Source organism: Melospiza melodia, chromosome 2 (assembly GCF_035770615.1).
Source record: "Melospiza melodia melodia isolate bMelMel2 chromosome 2, bMelMel2.pri, whole genome shotgun sequence".
Lineage (NCBI taxonomy): Eukaryota > Metazoa > Chordata > Aves > Passeriformes > Passerellidae > Melospiza > Melospiza melodia.
In genome coordinates, this window is record NC_086195.1 from 139,730,349 (window position 1) to 139,748,665 (window position 18,317).

Genomic DNA, 18,317 nt, shown 5'->3' on the forward strand with positions numbered 1-18,317 from the left:
ACTGTTGGCCTGCTCGTACCTTACCGCGCTGGCCCCGTCCCACAGAATCCCCTCACAATCCCGCTTCCCTGGAGCGCCGGCGCGGGAAGAAGGGAAGGAAGGTGGCGGCAGCGCTCCCGCTGGCCTGCGGGGGCCGCTGGCGGGACGCGGCTCCCGGAGATGTCCCGGGATGTCCGGAGATGTCACGGAGATGTCACGGAGATGTCCCGACGGCTCCCGCCTGTGCCGAGCCAGGCCCCCCGCTCCGACACCTCCCGTTCTGCGTGGTCAGAGTGACGCTGAACAGGCCATGGCAGCAGCGGGCCCCGGCATCGCCCCTGCTTTGTGTGCCTGGGGAAGGCTGTCCCGTCCTGCAAGTGTCCAAAACCCGCGTGGAGATGGCGCTTGAGGACACGCTTCAATGGTGAGCACGGGGTGCTGGGTTAACAGGTGGGCTCGGGGATCCTGAAGTTCTTTTCCAGCCATAATAATTCTCTCATTCTACAATCCTTCAGCCCCACTATCCCTGCCCACTGCTAAATCAGCCTCAAAGGCTGGTTGTGTGCCACCACAGGTGTTGGAGGCCCAGCCTTCCCTTGGGAAAACCTTATCCTTTAATCACAGGGATATATCACAGCAAGGACTATCTGTTTTGGGCCACAAAACCCACAGAATGATTTGCCACTGGGCAGAGTTCAGGTGTTACCTCTTGCACACTGCAGGGTGTATGTCAGAGCCCTTGCCTCTGTAAGGCTTGGGTTTGTCAGTTGAACACCATTCCACCTTCCAATGAAGGCTTTTTCCAATCATTACTTACCCAAATAAACAGTTAGCTTATTTTATCCATCACCTTGTGCTCAGTAACCTTATGAAGGTTTGTATAAAGAGATGCTTTAAACTGGGGTAATACTGAGACTTGATTCAAGTGGTCCTAAAAGATGGTGGGTTTTCATATTTCCACCTGGATCCAAGTATGTCCACGCTATGTAAACAGCAGTGTAGCACTGAGAAAACCAAATTAACTTGCCCTGTGACCACCATGTGCCCCAGGTGCCCCACAGCACCCACAGCTTATAGCAGCCCAGATGGATCATCCTGTTGGGCTGAACTCAGCAAGGAAAATACACCACCCATCCATTCCCTGCTGTTGATCTGCTGTCCTGTACAGGCAGAACAAAATAATTTTTCCTCCAGTATACTCCTTGCCTGCAGAGCATAGTTAGAAATCCCTGCTGTCCTCCATGGTTAGAAATCCTTGCCTCCTGTCAAAGATACATGGAGCTTCCTGCTGCTGCCTTCTCCTGGAGATGCTCAGGAGAAACTGAAATTTTCATAGGGAAAAAAAAAAAAGAAAAAAAGGATGCTCCAAACCCCTGATGTGCAGCCACTAGGCTCTCTCACTTCCTCAGTTAGATCTCAGAGAAAGGAGAAGGATTCTCTCTCTTGTGCTGCAATATTGTCTAGGGGCTCTCAGCATCCTTGCATAACAGGGTCAAGAAAGTATTGTAGGCACTACTAGTTCTCCTTTCCAAATCATGTGCCTCACTGCATTTAAAAGCCAGTAAATCAACAGCAATATCTCACCATAAATGGAGATATCCTTCCTCCAAGGTGAGTTCATGGAATGATCTTAATTTCAGTGTGTTTTATATGTGATGGGCTTCAGGCTGTGTCCCTGGAGGAGATGTATTTTAGTCAGAAAGTGGGCAAGGTTTCCATCCTGCCTTGTGTCATGTTTTATCTGCCCTCTTCAGAGCTGCTTTTCCCCAGCCAGCTCTCTGTGGTTGCTGCACGGGCTGGGCACGGTTTCTGCTCAGACCCAGCCTGGCTGTGCTCTGGTCCAGGCTTCCTGCCTCGGTCAGGCAGTCTGTCCGTGCACAGGAACCTTTCTGTGCCCGGATAACCCCTGGGGGCTGTGCAGTCTCGCTGTGTGCAGCGCTCATTCCCCAGCCAGGGCAGCTCTCCCATCCAAATGCCAGCCAGGGTGATTAAAGTCACTTGCCGGGGTGATTAAAGTCACTTGCCTGTGACAGAGGAGACTGACCTGTGAGTCAGCTCTGGCAAAAGCTGAAGCACTCGGTGCTTTGAAGTGCCAGTGCTTGGTGCCACATGAGACCCACCATGCAAATTGCTTCTAAAAATGTTGGTTAGATTCTGTCCTGAAGAGGTGTCAGCCTTGCTGCTGCTACAGATGGCACACAGCACAGACAAAAAAGACATTTATTTGTTCTCACCCTCAAACTTCCTGAATTACCTTGCTTGGGAATTCAGCTTGTGACTCCTTCTTTGGTGTGTTTTTTAGAAGATAGGTAAAGTTATTACAGCGCTGGCCTGGTGCTCAGCCAAAAGTCCTTTAATTTTTTTAATAGTCACCACACAGGCAGTGGCAAGGCAAGCTTCCTCTGAGCACAACCTGTTAGGGACAGAAATATTGGTCCATTTTCAGTCAGACAATCCTGTTCAGTCAGAGCTGGGGCTGCAGGCTGAGGAAGCTGCTGGTGAGGGCCACTGCTTGTGGTGCTGCTTTCTGGGACACTGAGAGATGGGCAGTAGGACTGGCCTGAGAACATCAAAACCAGCACATACACCCAGAATTGTGTCAGCAGCCATGTTCTGATTGGTTTTGTTGGTTTATATTGAGCCTGGAGTACTAAAACTAGTAACCATAGAGGAATTGCTCAGGCTGGAAGCAAGCTGTCAGTGGCTCATGCTGATAATATTTGTCCCATCACTATATGGGTACAATGGGATGCAGCCATGCCTCTTAACACCCCAGCTCAGTTTGTTCTCTGAAGCCAAGCAGATCAGGAGAAAGAAGAGCTCTCCAAAAACATTCGGGTGCTGCAAGCGATGACACCAATTATCTAACCACCACCCCCAGCCCCTGGTGGGCCCAGGGTGATCCACCTCGCTGTGATCTCATTATTACAAGGTGAAATTCTCCTTGTGCCATGCACCATTTTTTAACTTTACTCTGCTGAGGGACAGGCTTTTAGGAAGGCTTTTCCAGAACTGGCAATTAGGAAGCCCTAATTAAGAAGCCTGGTTAGTCTGAACCACGATGTTAGCACTTGGGCACCAGCTGACAGTCAGGAACATGTCAAGTTGATCAATTTTTCAGTTAGTCTCTACCACCTACTTTTTTAGGTGGCCAGCACGAAAAAGACACAAACTCACATTCCAATTCAGCTTCGTGAGAGCCACTTTATAACCACATCCTTCGATTGAACTCCCTTTGGTACCGGGACTTTCCCACTGACATCAGCTCCCAGGGGTGCGGAGAGCCTGGCACACGTGTCTGTGTGTCCGTGTGTCTGTGTGTCCGTGTGTCCGTGCTCTCAGCGGCGCTTCCTGCAGCTGCAGACCCGAGCACAGCACTGTCAGCGGCACCGAGCGTTCCAGCGGAGTTCATTTCCTTATCTGCTGATAAGCCCCCGAAGCAGAGGGCGAGGCTCCGCGGCCGCGGCGCTGTTTCAGCCCAGGGCCCCGGGCAGGCAGCTCGGGGCGCGCTCAGCAAAGGGGGGGCTCGAAAAGCGAGTTTCCCATAGAAAAACGCTGCTCACGTTCGCTTCCTGTCGGGCTGCCAAGTGACAGACCTGATGTGTAAAGGCAACCCAAAACAGGATGTTGGCTTTTCGAGCTGATTGATCTTTGAAATGCAAATGTTGTTTCTTTGGTGGTTACCTTATCCCTCCCCTTTTTTTTTATTTTTCAGTTGAGAATTGAGCTGCTTGAGTGGGAACAGAAAGGGTTGAAACCCCATTTTCAGGAGGTCAAAAGCCCAATATAGAAACAGCTGCTGGTTAGTGGTGTGAATTCCAGGAAAGGATGTGGGTAACAGCAGCCAAGGCCAGGCAGAGAGGTGGACAGAACAACCTCAGAAACTGGCACTGACAGGTGAGCTCTACTAAAACCCTCAACAAATGTCTTAACAAAGCACAGAATTGCAATCTGTCCTGCAGGAACCCACAGCTCCCTCCACCCTTTGCTCTCCCACCACCCTGACAAACATACCTTGCCAGATTTGGCAGACACACCCAAATGAGATAACTGCATGGACACCAATGCCAGAGACAAAATTTCAGATGCCCTCCAGTGCGCTTTTAACTAACTGATTTTTGAATAAAGCATAGCCATGTCTCTGCACATCCTTTTTGTTGCTCCCTCTGAGCACCTTGCAGAGGCTCCATTCTCCATCCTTAATAATGCAAGAAGCCAGCAAATGTTGCCCATGGTGTTTCCAAGCATGGCAGAACCCCTTACACCACCTGTTTTGAAGGAATGCCAGGATGAAGGAGTTCCTTGCACCTCTCCCCCATGTGCTGCCTGTAGCAGGAGTGCCATTCATTTCTTCTGAAGCAAACCTGCTGTGTTGGCCTCACATGTCTTGAAAAGAATCAGACAGGAAGCTGCAAAATCCAGGGGGCCACAACTGCAGCATTTTCTCAGTCAAATGAAATTTCCCCCCAGAGCCTGTTTTACTGTTTTAATGGCACTAGTGATGACTTTTTTTTTTTTTTTTCCTGCAGAGCAGAACAGATGTGGAACTTTTTTTTGGATATAAGAACAAGTTAGTCTCATAGACACTGCTACATCCCGGGTTTGTAAGCAGGGATATACAGAAGGATGCAAAGAGTCATACTGGAAAATACCTCCAAATACTTGCAAATGCTCATCATGTGCAACATCCAGTTTCTCTGTAGATCCTCCCTTAATAAGGTTTGTTTCAGAGGTCTTGCAGCTAAGGCATGTGGGTTGTTTGTTCAAATTTTCTAGTGGTTTTCAGTCCAGAAACAAGAGAGAGGAAAACAAATGCACACCTCATGTCTTCCTGTCTGGAGAAAAACAGACACCATATTTCTGTGCATTCTCCCCTTGCTCCTTCAGGAAGGGAGATTTAGCATGGAAAAGTGTCAGAAGTACAGACAAAATGATAAAAATGCTCTGATACTGCATACCATGCCCAGAGCAATGGCATTTGGGAATCCAGCAGGCAGAAAAGGTTTGCTTTGTGGCAAGATACTTAGAGGCAGAAATAAATGGAGTGAAGAATTGTGGTGGGGCAGCTGCAACAGCTTTTGCTTTACTAATATGGGTGAAGTGATACTGCCTCTCCCTAGCCATTTCCTTTTCTGTACACCTAAGCAAATGGTTTCCTCTGCACAGCAGAGCCCCTGAAAGCAGAAAGAAAATACTGAAAGAGCCTCTGAGCAGCAGGAAACAGTTATGGGAGGTGTCACTGACGGTGTGCTACATGGCAGATATCTAGAAAACAACACTTGTGACCCACGTCCAGTGAAATCCCTCAGCTTGAAATCCTCCTGCTGTCCCACAGCAGGCAAAGCATGGGCAGTACAAGAATCCTGCCCTCCCTGCCTCAACCCTGTTTCTCAGTTCAGTTTCTATTCCCTGTCCTAATGTACCATTGTCAGGACTTGAAGAAATCAATAGGATTTCCAAACAAGTGGTAGTTCCATTTTCGTATTTATTTAAGATTTTAGTTTCTTATATCTACAGTTGGAGCATCTTGTGGTTGCTTACAGCAGAGGGGTTTCATCTAATCCATCTAATCCAGTGTTTCAACAACAGAAGATTAATTAGTCCTCTTGCCCAATCTCCAGATCGTAACAACTCAGCCTATCATTCTTTTGGCTAAGGACAGAGTGACTATTGTATATTGAATCTGGGAGATAATTGGACCACAATTTCAATCTGCAAACTCCACAGGAGTCCTGCAGCATGCAGGACAGCAACAGTTAACTGCACTGGGAGAACCACTCTCAGTGACAGGGAGCTGGGGTATCATGATGCTCACATTTAAATCCTCGCTGGAGCGTTTTCAGCCACAGACAGCAGGGACTTGTGAAACACTGCAAAGGAGAAGCATGCATCCCTTCTAGAAAACATGCTTTAGCTCTCCTCTGCCCCCGAGGTACCGTGCCAAAATGACGATATGACATTGTGTCACTTTGCAGCTGCACTCAGGGCGAGGAAGCCAGCAGAAGACAAAGGGAGCGTTTCCAAATTCCTCTGCACCGCCCTGCTCTCGAGAGGTGGGGACTGAAATTCTTTGAGAAGGAGCACATGCAAACAGTTGCTAGAAGAGATGTCCGGTTTACGACGCTGTGATCGGCGCGGAAAGGGAAACTGCAGCAAAAACATCCCGGAGCTTTGTTTTTCCCCATCTGAATTTCTCTACCACCACGGGAGCGTCTCACTTCAGTGCACAAGTCTGTCCATCCCTGTGAAGGGAGAGGAGAACAACCCGCACCTTCCGACCTGGTGGTGTGAGAGACAAATTCAAGGCAGAAAGAGCTGGTCCTGCTTTACAGCTGGACAGTGCCAGCCCTGCATGGGCACCCCCTGCCAGTGCCCACAATTCAGCCCTGTCCTCTCCCTGCGGGATCGCCCAGCAGATATTTGTCCTTCCTGGGAGTCCCAGCCACACACCAGGACAACGCCTTAAATTCTACCCAAGCCCCATAATCACCCTTGCTCTCCTCCTGTTCTGCCTTTTAATTACAGTTCATTGCCGAGTGAAATTACCGAAAAGGAGGAAGAGAAAGGAAAGCTGCAGTTAGAAGGAAAGGGATTCTCCCCTCACAAACAAACAGGCAAGAGACCCTGGGAGAGGGAAGTGTGGACAGCAGAGATCGAAGCAGAGATAGCAGGGCAGGAACTGCAAGCAGTGAAGAGAAATAGAGACTAAACGGAGGGGTGGGAGGGGAGTAAAGATAAGGTGAGAAAATAGGAAGGAGGAGACAGAAAAAGGGAGAGAGGAAATGCACACGCGGTGTGCCCCAGCTTGGGCGCGGAGGCAGAGCTTGTTGCCTGTTGTCTCCCGAGCCCGGCGCTCCGGGAAGGACAGTATCTGTTTAGATTTGTGTCTAAATTTAAACCCTGATTGCCTTGCCTCCCCCTCCCCTGCCGTCCCTCCCTCCCTTCCTCTCACCCACCCGCCCTTCTTCCTTGTTCGCAGCGCAGGGCCACTGGCCGGGCTCTGTCTGTCCGTCTGTCCGTCTGTCCGCTCGGGCTGAGCAGCAGCTGGGATCTCCCAGCCCTCCGCGCTCTGCTCTGCCTCTCCTGAACTTTTCCCACAGATAACAGGGAAAGGGGTGGGGAAGAAGGATTGCCCCGAGGACACCTCTCTTCTTGCAGGACATGGAGGTAAAGAAAACTTTTTTTTATTTCCACTAGCTTGTGACTGGCTCCGCGATCTGCTTTAGCTCCACCTTGCAAAGCAATTTCTCCCTGAAGGCAGCTTCAAAATATCTTTTTGCTGGGGTTCAGATAAAGGTCTCTTTCCTCCCACCCCGACTCCTGTCGTGCACCTCAGACTCTTTGGCAGGTTTTAATCCAGATTTGGAAAGCAGGGGCATGGTTTGGGAAGAAATTACCTCTGTGAAAGGGGAACGAGGAAAAGTTGCCATTTACTTATTGGTCTCTAAATGTGTTAGATCTCTAACATTATCTCTAGCTGTGTTAGATTTTAAAAAGTATCATTTTGAAAGGAGGTTTGAAGGAGTCATTAAAAATTGGGGCACAAGAGAACAAACTTTCCAAGCTCCTTGGGGTTGGTTCCTTCCCCACCCGTGCAGCAGCACTTGTGATTCACACCCTCAGCTGTGTGTGGCTCCTGTCCCAGGTGGATTGGGAGGTCTCATTTTGCTTTCAATAGAACATTTTGGGTCAGGGAAGGCGACCCGAGAGCCTCTGCTTGAGCGAGGTAGATGAGTAGCACACCCCCAGAGGCTTTTCTGTCCCTTTTTCTCTGTGTAGCCTGTGCTTCAGGACAGCTGGATCTCATGTCTCAGGGTGGGCACAGGACTCTGGCTTCCCTGGGTTTATGTTCAAGCCTTCTCCTGTATTACACCCTCCTGGGCAAGGCAGTTCACCTCCCTCTGCCTCCCCTCCCATTCATTTAAAATGGGAATGGTGGTGTTTGCTTTGCTCATGTCAGGCTGGATTTGTGAGTTTTCAGTCTTTTAAAGTGGCAAGGGAAAAGGAATATTTATTTTTAGGAGGGGCACAGGAAATAGAAAGGTGATTACAACATTGGCAAAACCTCAAATTATGAAAGAGGACATTTGGTATTTCTCTCTGCTGAACAGAGACCTTACTAAACACTTTATATTATCTTCCCAGATAAGCCTTTTTCTGCATGGATGCAGCCCCAATAGCAGGGGACACTCAGCAGAGCCAGGGAACAGTGTGCTTCAAGCACCACTTCAGTTTTTCTTTGAAGAATTCCAGTGCATAACTCAGCTGGGCAATTGTGATAACACCCAGGTGCTAACATCACCATCCTGGTTATCTGTGCTGCCCTGCCCCACAGGCAAGGGTTAAACATTTGGCCTGTTCAGGTGTGTTTGTTACAAAAAATGTCCTCAGCTGAATTATCTAAACAGATTTTGGGGTGTAGAAGGATCAAGCAGTGGTGGAACCAGCTCAGCACAGGCTACTTACGTGACATGACAAATGTTTGGCTTTACAAGGGTTTCAGGTTTGACAGAGCCTAGGTCAGTCACTGTTAACACTTGTTTTATTCTTTCTCACTGTAGTGTCCTTTCATGTTTCAGAGGGGAGGGGGAATTGAGCTCCCAATTTGTTATAATTTAGGGCTGAAACAGGTATTTTGGCAAGCTGAGGACACTCTCCCTCACCCCCTCTTCTCTCTACACACAAAGGATTGTGCCCCTCGAGTATTTTCCGTTGTCTCTGTTGAGTAGAAAGGAACACACCTGCCATTTCCTTTTTGGAGACACATGTGACACGTGTGGAAGGTCAGGTGGCCAGGAAGCTTCTCTGAAGTATTTGACCTAAGAGCTCCCTGCTCTTGATTCTGTCTCTTTACTTCTATTTCCCATCTTTTCCTTGTGTTACCTGGTTTATTTTTATCATCTGTAGATTGCTATTTCCCAACTTTCCTCATTACTTGGTTTTTTTGGTCATCTGTAGATTGCTGAATCCATTCTTATATTTAAAACATCTCAATGTCCAAGATATTTTATAAGAAGCGTGCTTGGTCTTGCCCCAAGCTTCCAAAAAGGTGTTTAATATCCCAAAGTTAAGAAGATATTAGATTAAAATAGAGCCAAGAGCAAGAGCTTGATTTCTCACCAGCTGATTCTCTTCTCTGCTTCTTCCTGAGGGCTTTTCCCAGGCAGGACACAGAGGCTCACCACAGACTTTTTGCTTTAAAACCAGATTTAATGATCCTGTGCAGCAGGACCGAGAGGGGTCCTGTCATTTCCCTGTTTGCTTCATCAGTGGCAGGCAGAGCTGCTCCCTGCTTTCCTGCTGGCACAACTGGCAAGCTCTTTGCTCTAATGGGACACATGAGGATTACCAGCATTAGGAGGAAAAGGGCAGAGGGCTGACCTAGCCAGCTGATTTCCATCACGTCCCTGGCAGGAAGACCCTAGTTTTGAAAAACCCACAGAAGCAAGATAGTTGGGATCTCTTTCTTAAAGGCAGCAAAACCCTGCCCTTGCAGTTCACGTAATTTTGTGTCTGTTGATCATCAGTGTTTTGTTTTGTTGTTTGGGTTTTTTTTTTTTTTGGCCCATCTTCTTGATGCAAAATAGATTTGACAATCAATTTTCTTTCCAGTGTTATGGCAGATGAAAAGAAATAATGAAGTTTATACCACAGATTGTTAACATGAGGTCATATCAAAAATGTGTAAAACTGCAGTGGGGAAAGCTAAGCCACTTGTAAAGAAAAGCAGCCATGAAACATTGTTTGCAGTTGTGGTACAGAAAGTATTAGAAATTTTTGTGTTGGTTTGTTAGTTTACATCTTCAGATTTGGCCCAAGCTGTCTAATTCCCATGGCTTGTGGGTTCCCAAACCTTGCTGCAGATGTTGTGAGTTAAGGCATCCACTGAAAGTGCTTGTGGCTTTCTGCAGCCCATATTCCACAGCAGTCATGGCATTCCTCTTCCCAGCCTCTCTGTAGGGGCTTGGGAGCTTAGAGACTCTTGAACTTTGCTTGCACAGCAAAGGGAAACAATCCCAGAGTGAATTTCACTTGAGTGGCTCCCTGTAGTGTAATGGGTTCCCTAAGCTGCAGGGGTGTTTTGGGAAGCCAGGTGTATTTTGGGAAGGCTCCTCCCTTCTTTATGCCTTCCAACAGATGTCATTTAATTCTGTGACATCTCCATTGTCTCTTTTCAGCACCTACTCCTGCTAGATCTCCATTTTTCCTGTTGGTGCACTGACCCAGCAGAGGGAAAGCTTTTCCAGGGCTGAGGACAGTTCTCTGCTCACTTCACCCTTCTGGGCAGCCTCATGGGCAGCACTCAGCCTGTCCTTAGGAAAACTGCACTGAGGAGATGTCACCCAAGGGACTGACCTGGAGGGGATGCAGGAATGGGTACTGGGCAGGTGAGGGGGCTGAAATGTGTGACCCTCCTGGTCCCCAGAGCAGCAGGACAGGAGGGGAGCTGGGCTGAGAGAGGTCTCTGCCCACCCTGCAGCTGTGGAGCTGAGATTATGAACAGGCATTACACCATGGTTAGCTCTGGCAGGAAGCAATATCCCTTTCTCAGGAAGCTCTGATGATTGGCTTTCATTCCAAACGTTAAAGTGTTCTTTTTCCCATCTTCTATAATTTTTTTCTTTTTGCTTAATAGAATGGTTCAACCTCAAATACAGATTGTTTTCAGTGTTTCCTCCCAAACCCATCAAAATGACACATTTGTGCAGGGTGTCTGTAAAAGTAAAGGGAAGAGTATTCAAGTAAATTGGGAGAGGTATTATATGACCCCATTTTACCCCTCAGGTCTGGGCAGATTGGGGACCTGCTTGACAGTAAATGTCTGCAGCAGAGTCCTGGAAAGGATCTGGTTTGCCAGACTTCCACATCCCTGTGACTGGAGGCCTCCCTCTCGAAGGACAGGAAACAGCAAAACCAAACCCCATGGGCTGTGCTGCAGCCCTTTCTTCCCCCTAGCAGAGACCCCAGAATAAATGGAATTAAGGCTTTTCCTGTGTCACCAAGAGGGAGAATTCTTCTGAACCTCTCCCCACTCCCCAGCTTGGTTGTCTGAGTTTCCCAAGCCATGGTGACAGCATTTTGGAAACGCCTTCTGTCCTGTGCTCCACAGTGTAGTTGGCAGGATGCTTTGCAGTTGGGCAGCATATCATGCATACCTTCCCATACATTCCCAGGAGCTGCTTATCTGGAGAGCAGGGCAAAACATCAGCACTGCTTTATCAATAGATGCTGCTTGGAAACTTGCTGGCTTTTATCATGGAAATGAACCAGCCCTGTTCATTTCCACTTTGGTCGGTTAAGAGGTGTTTTAGAGAGGTGGAGGCTCCTTTTCCTAAAACAGCAGCTCTACAGCCTGAATTTGGTATCTGAGCTGGCAGCTGAACCCAGCAGCAAGGAAACCTCTTTGGAGGACCTTGTTTGGTGCTTTGCAGACAGGGCAGCAGGCCCTGAATGTGGTCTAGGGACAGCAGAGCTGTTGTGTAAGGAGAAGTTGTTATTACACACTCACTGCAGAGTTGCTTCACACCTCGCTGTGACAGAGGCATGGGGCACTCATCCCCACAGTCTCACCTAGGCATGGATTTCAGTCACTTCATGCAGGTCACAGTGTATCCAGCTATGCAGTCTCATGCCAGAAATGCCTTTACATCAAATCTGAGTTGTATCTTTATATCTTGCCACCAGTATCTGGGTCCTGGTGATGTACTGTAAGGATAAGCCTTATCTGCCCCATTAGTGCCATTTTTCTGAAAGACAGGAAAAGAGGCTGCACCAAATTCTTGTCAGATTGAAGCCCATCACTTGCTGCAGGTGTTTCTGGAAGTCTTCTGCAAACAAAGACCCACTCCTCCCTTGCCAGGTTTACAGCATATTCACATGCATGGCTTTTTCTTCATGATTCATCACCAGATTTTAAAAGAGCTCAAACCCTATATTAGTAGTTTGCCCTAAGTTCCCACACCTATAGAAGAGGTAGAAAACTTGTAAGCTGCTATTTTTGCATATGCAAATACACCTGTTTACCCTTTCTGATGAGATGCACGCAGGGTTTTGGTCAGTGTGGATGACTGGTGGCTAATCTACAAAAGATATTGGTTTACCACTGCCAGCTCCAACAAAGCTCCTGTTCATCCCAGGCTTCTCAAATGCACAGAGAATTAATGTGTGTGGTTTGGAAAGCCTGGGTATCTAAAGGGTCCAGACCAGTGACTTCTTGTGCATAAAAATGCAAAGGAGAGGGAATTCTGCCTCAGAAGTTTGGAGTTGGACAAGTCAGTGTGGCTTTGCAGGAAGACTGAGGACAATACTGTAAAACTGTTAGCACAGAGGAAACAGAATTTGTTAGTGCATGAGAAAAAGCAGTATGCCTGGCAATAATGGGATCCAATTAAAGGAAAGATTTATATCTCACCAAATAGCAGGAAAGATTTCTAACAGTGAGGTCTGGCATGGTTTGGAGTAGTGTAGTGGAAACCAAATGTAGTAGAAAATCTTTTTCCCATGAATGATTCAAAAATAGACTGGACTGAGTGGTGGAAAGATAAGAAGCAATCCTCAGTTGTATTCAGGTTAGTGGTACTGATAGGGCCACCAGAGGGACAGCACTGTGCTGTTTCTGCAGCACGTGTGGGCTGCTGGGAGAAACCAGTGGCTATTGAGCATCAGGCCCAAAAAGTGTTTATGATCCCTCCCTGCTGCAGTGCACTGTTCAAGCCCAGCAAACTTCTGCCTGTGGGAAGCTCAGGTCAAAATAAATTGGCATCACATCTGCTAGAGTCTAGGAATGGTAATTTTATTGCCTGTGTAAAACACAAAACCAATTTTATTTTTATTCTTTCTTCCTGTTTTTAGAATGGGTTTCTTTATCCTTTAAAACTGCATACTACCGCAGCAGTCATGGCTTACTCGAGTCAATCATCTTGAAATACTTTCTGCTGAAAGTGCCATGTTTCTCCTGATGTAAGTTCAGATGAAACATGCCCTGTTTTCATAGACACACACTCGAGCTGGTGTGCCAGGCTTCCCAGGAATGTCACCCCTTGGGCCTTGCAGTGAGGGCACGTTTACCTTGTGAAATGTACACAGTCTCATTTGGTTTCCCATTTAGTTTTTACAAGGGGCATGGAGTTGTTGACACTGTCCCTCTGTGAGAAGCCAGGGTTTGCATTCCCAGTTTGAAGGTGTTCATTCCCAGTTTGAAGGTGTTCATTCCCAGTTTGAAGGTGTTCATTCCCAGTTAGAGGCAGAGGGGCTCTCTGTGCAAGCAAACGTGATACTCCAGACAGTCTGTGAAGAGCACAGAGTGGAAGGAAAGGGATGGATTCCTGAACACACTGGTTACTCCTACAAAAGAGAAACAATCCTCTAGCACTGTGTCTTTCATCTCCCAGCTCAATGCAAAGTTGCCTTTTCCACTCACATCAGGACTTTACTGGATCATTCCAGTGATTCCCGAGATCAAAAATTGAATTTAATTTTTCTTCCCAACACCTGTGAATTCAGGGCCTTGCTGGCCAGAGCTTCCTAGTGCTGATTCACTCACTGAGCAAGAGTTGTGCAGGCACTGAGCCCACACTTCCTGGACACCTGGTTCCAGTGGCCCAGCTTGAGCCTGGGGAAACTGTGCCTGAGGTGGAAGGAACTTTAATTTCTCTTCTTGCCAGAGAGAAAGAACATGTAGAGGGTCCAATCAGCCAGCAGGTAAAAGAAATGGAGCACTGATGTAGGGGTAGAGTGTTTCAAATCTCTTATGAACACTGGGTTTCTCTGTTAAAGCATTTTGGGAGAATTTTATGAGCAGTTTCAATCAGAAGCAGAGATCATTATCTTCTTCACATCACCAAAAAATAATCTATGTCAAAGGCCAAGCTGCAGCTCGGGAGTTGCTTGGTGCATTTTCCTTAGGGTATAGATGAGTTGTTTACCTGTGGAAAAGATTAAATTTCCAATGCATCATTATGGTCAATCCAGACTGGGCTGAAAACTCAGGCACTTTCAAACATAACAGCAAATTACAACTGCCTGGGTGCATTTCCCCAGGGTTTGGGCCAGTTTTCAGGACTCTTGCAGGCTGGAGACTCTGGATGAATGAAGCCAAGGGGTGGGAAAGCAGCTTTGCAGCCCCAGGTCCTCAGTGCCACTGGGGCCACTGAGCCCTCCAGGGTCCAGCTAACAAGGCATCTCTGTGGGTACAGCTCAGCACTCACACCTCAAGCTGGCTGCCAGCAGAGTGCTTGCTATCCCTTTCCTCCACTCCATATCTGTGTACCTTTTTAGACTAAATTCCTGGCTTAGATAAATATGAACCTCCTTCTCTGTCCTGCCTGTATCCAGTGTAGACCTAATTTAATAGCAATGTGTTACAAAGATAGCACAGCCCTAACTGATGAGTCTGGAAGCCTCTGTAGTTGGAAGCTCTGTGTAGGCTCATTTACCCTTCTGATTTTCTGTTCCAAGCCTGATAAATTGAGAGGAGTTTGAATCCCTGTGCTGCTCCAGCTAGGCTGTCTCTGAGTTTAAATGGGAGGTACCACACTCTACTTACAGCATTTATCAGAAGTATTTTGAACTGTCCCTGCATCTTGCATTCTCTGTGCACCTTCTTTGACAGTTCAGTGACTTCAGTTTCTAATTTAACCTTCTGAATAGCTTCAGATTAGATAATTTATGCCTTTTGTATATGCACTTGCTTAAAGTTCATCCTCTTTAACCACTTATTAGGCAAAGAGCAATCCCTCCCCCCATCCCATCTTGAGTCTGAGCCTCCTCGTGTTGAAATTCATCTTTTTTTTTTTTTTTCCTGACCCCTTGTGAGGCAACCAAGGGAGAAGATCATTGGGTTGAGACCTTTTCTGCTGCAGGGGCTGTTCCATTGGCTCAGCAATGGAACAGAGCAGCTGCCCAAGGGTCTCCCAGGGGTTTGCAGGTGAGAGCAGGGTGTAGCCTTCCCTCATGTCTGAAGCTACAGCAAGGCACTTAAAGGAGCACCATGGCTGAGATGGCGTAAAATAATGATTTATTTCAAGGCACAATATGATAAACATGGTCTATGCCTTTCTTTCCCCATGCAAGTCCAGCCTTCCTGGCCATCTCTCCACTCTGTGTCTTAGCCTAGAGTTCCTTGCTCACGTGAGAGGAGAGCACTTGCCCTACAGACCACATTATTTTCTGTCTCCTGCCCTGTGGGCAGCCTGGGAGGTTTTGCTGGTTGCTCCTCCATTAGCTCACCCCTTACTCTCCTAGTGCAGCAAGAGCTCCCCAGAAGAAGGCCTGGAAGCACACACAGAGAGGCACCAATTAATTTGGGGGAGCTTGACAAGCTGTGTACAGTTCCCAGACCATTAAGAAAAACAGATGTCTGGAAGGGAAGCACTGGGAAGCTGAGAAGGATCCTGAGGGAAACCCTGGCCAGGAGCAGAGCTCTGTACAAGCAGCTGGTGAAGGCAGCTCACCAGGAAAGCAGCTACATCTCACAGTGGCCACCACTGCTCTTCATCAGAGCTGCCAGCACGCCCCTCCAGCCATGGAGCCTTTGGAAGCAGCCTTTGGAAGTCTCCAGGACACATCCCAGAGGCTGCCTGGACTGTGAAGACACAGGGGAAGCAATGCTCTCCAGGCCAGCCAGAGCAACATCTTGCTAACAGCTGTTGTCAGCTGTAAATCAGGACATCAGCATCACCCTGCCAGGGTACAGATCAGCCCTTGGCTCCAGCGGAGCAGTTCCACATTGGGAGTGTCTGTGGATTCTTAAAACAACACAACCTCATCAACTTAGTTATTCAATGGATGATTTCTGAGAAATAACCCATTCCCCCCCCTTCAAGCATATTATCTGCAGTTTAGATATCTGCTATAGCTCATGTCTGTTGTATCACCAAGCTTTCAGAGAGTATTCATTGCTACAGGGCTCCCATCAGATGGAGAGAAGGAATTCATGACAGGACTTTATATCCATATCCTGCCTGACATACCAGAAAACCCAGATGTCTTCCTGAACTAAGCTGTAAACTGTGTAGGTGTTCACCTAATTTAATTTTGGAGAAATTAAAAGAAGTGCTGCTTGAAGGAGAGGGGGATCTTCCATTACTTAAGGAAGTGGTGCATTAGCTCTCAGATGACACTGAAATCCTGCTGCCAGGTTAGTCACAGAATCATCTAGATTGGAAAAGACCTGTAAGATCATCAAGTCCAACCATTAACCCAGCCCTGCAAAGCCCACCACTAGAACAAACCCCTAAGTGCTACATATCCATGTCCTTAGGGATGGTGGCTCCATCACTTCCCTGGGAACCTGTTCCAGTGCTTGAACAACCCTTTCAGTGAAGAAATGTTTCCTAACATCCTATCTAAACCTCTCCTGGGGGGCAGCTTCAGGCCATTTCCTCTTGTTAAATTCCCACTGGCCTCCTTCATTGTGGCCTCCTTTAAGTGAGGAACTGAGGGCTGTATTTGACAGGGCATTCCAGAGCAAGGGACTTTATTTTCAACATCCCAATCTGAATTTTCATAACCTCAAATAATAGGAATGCTCAGTGTATCTGCTGCAAGCTTCTGGCTTACTGATAGCACTCCCATTTAAGCAGCACAAGCTGTTTTCCCCCAAGAGACTTAGAGATATGGTAAACTTGATGGACAATTGCTTCAAATGTGTCCCTGGTGTTCACTTGGAGCAAGAGAAGAGCTCTGCAGCATCAACACCATTCTTTTAAGGCCACATGAGAAAAAAAAAACCCTTTTTTTAGAAACTGTTTGTTCCAGATAAATACAACCAGTATTTTTAAAACAAGTATATTAACTTGAAGGAAATAGCAAGACACTGAGTTTCCAGGACTTCATAAAGGGAAGAGGTGTATTAATTTAGTCTCCTAGTGTAGTCAGTCAGCTGTGGAGATCTGTGTTCAGCTATTTGTTTTTTGTGTCTCAGTGCTTAAGGTTGCTGATGGCTGAGCTCCAGTTTGCAGTGGTAGAGCTGTAGTCTGATGGTTTGCAATGCATTTTCACCTACAGGAGCCACACAGTAAACTACCAACTTTTCAATAGTTCTGTACTTCTTTTTTATTCCTTGAAGCTGTATCGTCTTAAATAGTTCAGCCTCTGAACAGAGACAGCAGTGCACCCCCAAGAGTCAAAGAGAGAGCCCTGTGTGCTGTGTCTGGGCTCAAAACCCAGCATAGTGCATTTCTGAAGCTGTGCTGCTTCAGGTGGCAGGAGAGCCCCCTTACATGGAGCCTCTCCAGGGAAAGGCTGCCATGCTCCCTGTGTGGGCACAGCCTCCCAGATTTTCCCTCTTTTTCCACTTGTGTGGCTGGGTATGACCACATCCAGCCAGATATCAGCTTTATCCAGGATCCTTTTCCTGCTGCCTGGAATGATTTCCATGTTGGCTGCTGGGCCTGGCTGGGAGCAGCTGTGCTGGGCTTGTTGTGAGGCAATCGCAGACGCAGGGCCCTGCGACAGGAAAGGCGGAGGCCGTTCCTCCTTGAATGCACTGCACTCCTTAGTCAGGCTTCTGTGTTTTCCCTGCTCTCTTGGACACCCTGGGCACCTTGTCTGTAGGCAGCTGGCCTGGCTGGCAATGTAGATTTTTGCTTCTCTGCTTAGCCCTCCTGTTTTTCCTTGTCACTGTCTGCAGGCAAATGTTGTTATGTATCTTACAAACCAAATAGTCTGGATGATGATGATCTCTTTTTACTGTATGTCCCACAGCCTCTCCCCCTCAGGTCTCACTGGTACTTAACAGCCTTTTATTTCACCTTCCTATCTCCCATCCCAACCTCCTGTCTTCTCCCTGCAATAGGAGTCACCTTGTCCTTTCTTGAGTACCTTTTGTGTCTTTCCTCTTGAGCATTCTGTCCTCTGGGACCAAATTTCATTTTAGCTGTTGCACTAAAATTCTTTCCTGGATTTTTGAGTGGCTGAGGGGAATTCTCATGTTGTAGATCAACTACAGGGCAAATGCAGAATGGCAAGGCTGCAATCCATATCTTGCAGTCACTCCCTGATCCCGTAGGTTCCTCCAGTTCACTGGGCACCTGCTTGCTCTATATTAAAACTTAACCAGTGCCTGGGATGCTGCTTCTGGACAAGCCTGGATTTGCCCTGCTTGACCTGTCCTTGGGTCCCTGTTACATTCCCCCTGTCCCACGTCCTCATCTCTTCCCAGCACTCCTTTTCCCATTACAATACTCTGAGCATGGCAAACAGGATCAGGCATCTCACAAAAAGCCCTTTTTGCAGAAAAGGAAACAGTGGCACCCATGTTTTGCCGGAGGTTTCTGTGGTCACCTCAGTCACGGATTCCCAAAGGAAGGAGCACAAAATAATTTATTTACATGGTT

At 47.5% G+C, this 18,317-nt stretch overlaps 1 protein-coding gene and 1 long non-coding RNA gene across 4 annotated transcripts in view; one reads left to right on the plus strand and one right to left on the minus strand.

Moving 5' to 3' along the window:
- Window positions 1-5,444: 5,444 nt before the first annotated feature.
- On the minus strand, window positions 5,445-6,998 carry LOC134414901 (uncharacterized). Its single transcript, XR_010026871.1, has 2 exons — window positions 6,936-6,998; window positions 5,445-6,258 (listed from the first exon to the last, which is right to left on the minus strand). It is a non-coding gene; the product is annotated as an uncharacterized LOC134414901 (long non-coding RNA).
- The window catches only part of RCSD1 (RCSD domain containing 1), a 29,882-nt gene continuing 18,549 nt past the window's right edge, over window positions 6,985-18,317 (plus strand). For all 3 annotated transcript variants that reach the window (XM_063150176.1, XM_063150177.1, XM_063150178.1), the window contains exon 1: window positions 6,985-7,146. In XM_063150176.1, the coding sequence (XP_063006246.1) occupies window positions 7,141-7,146 (6 nt within the window). In that variant the 5' untranslated portion in view covers window positions 6,985-7,140. The remainder of the gene's footprint in view (window positions 7,147-18,317) is intronic.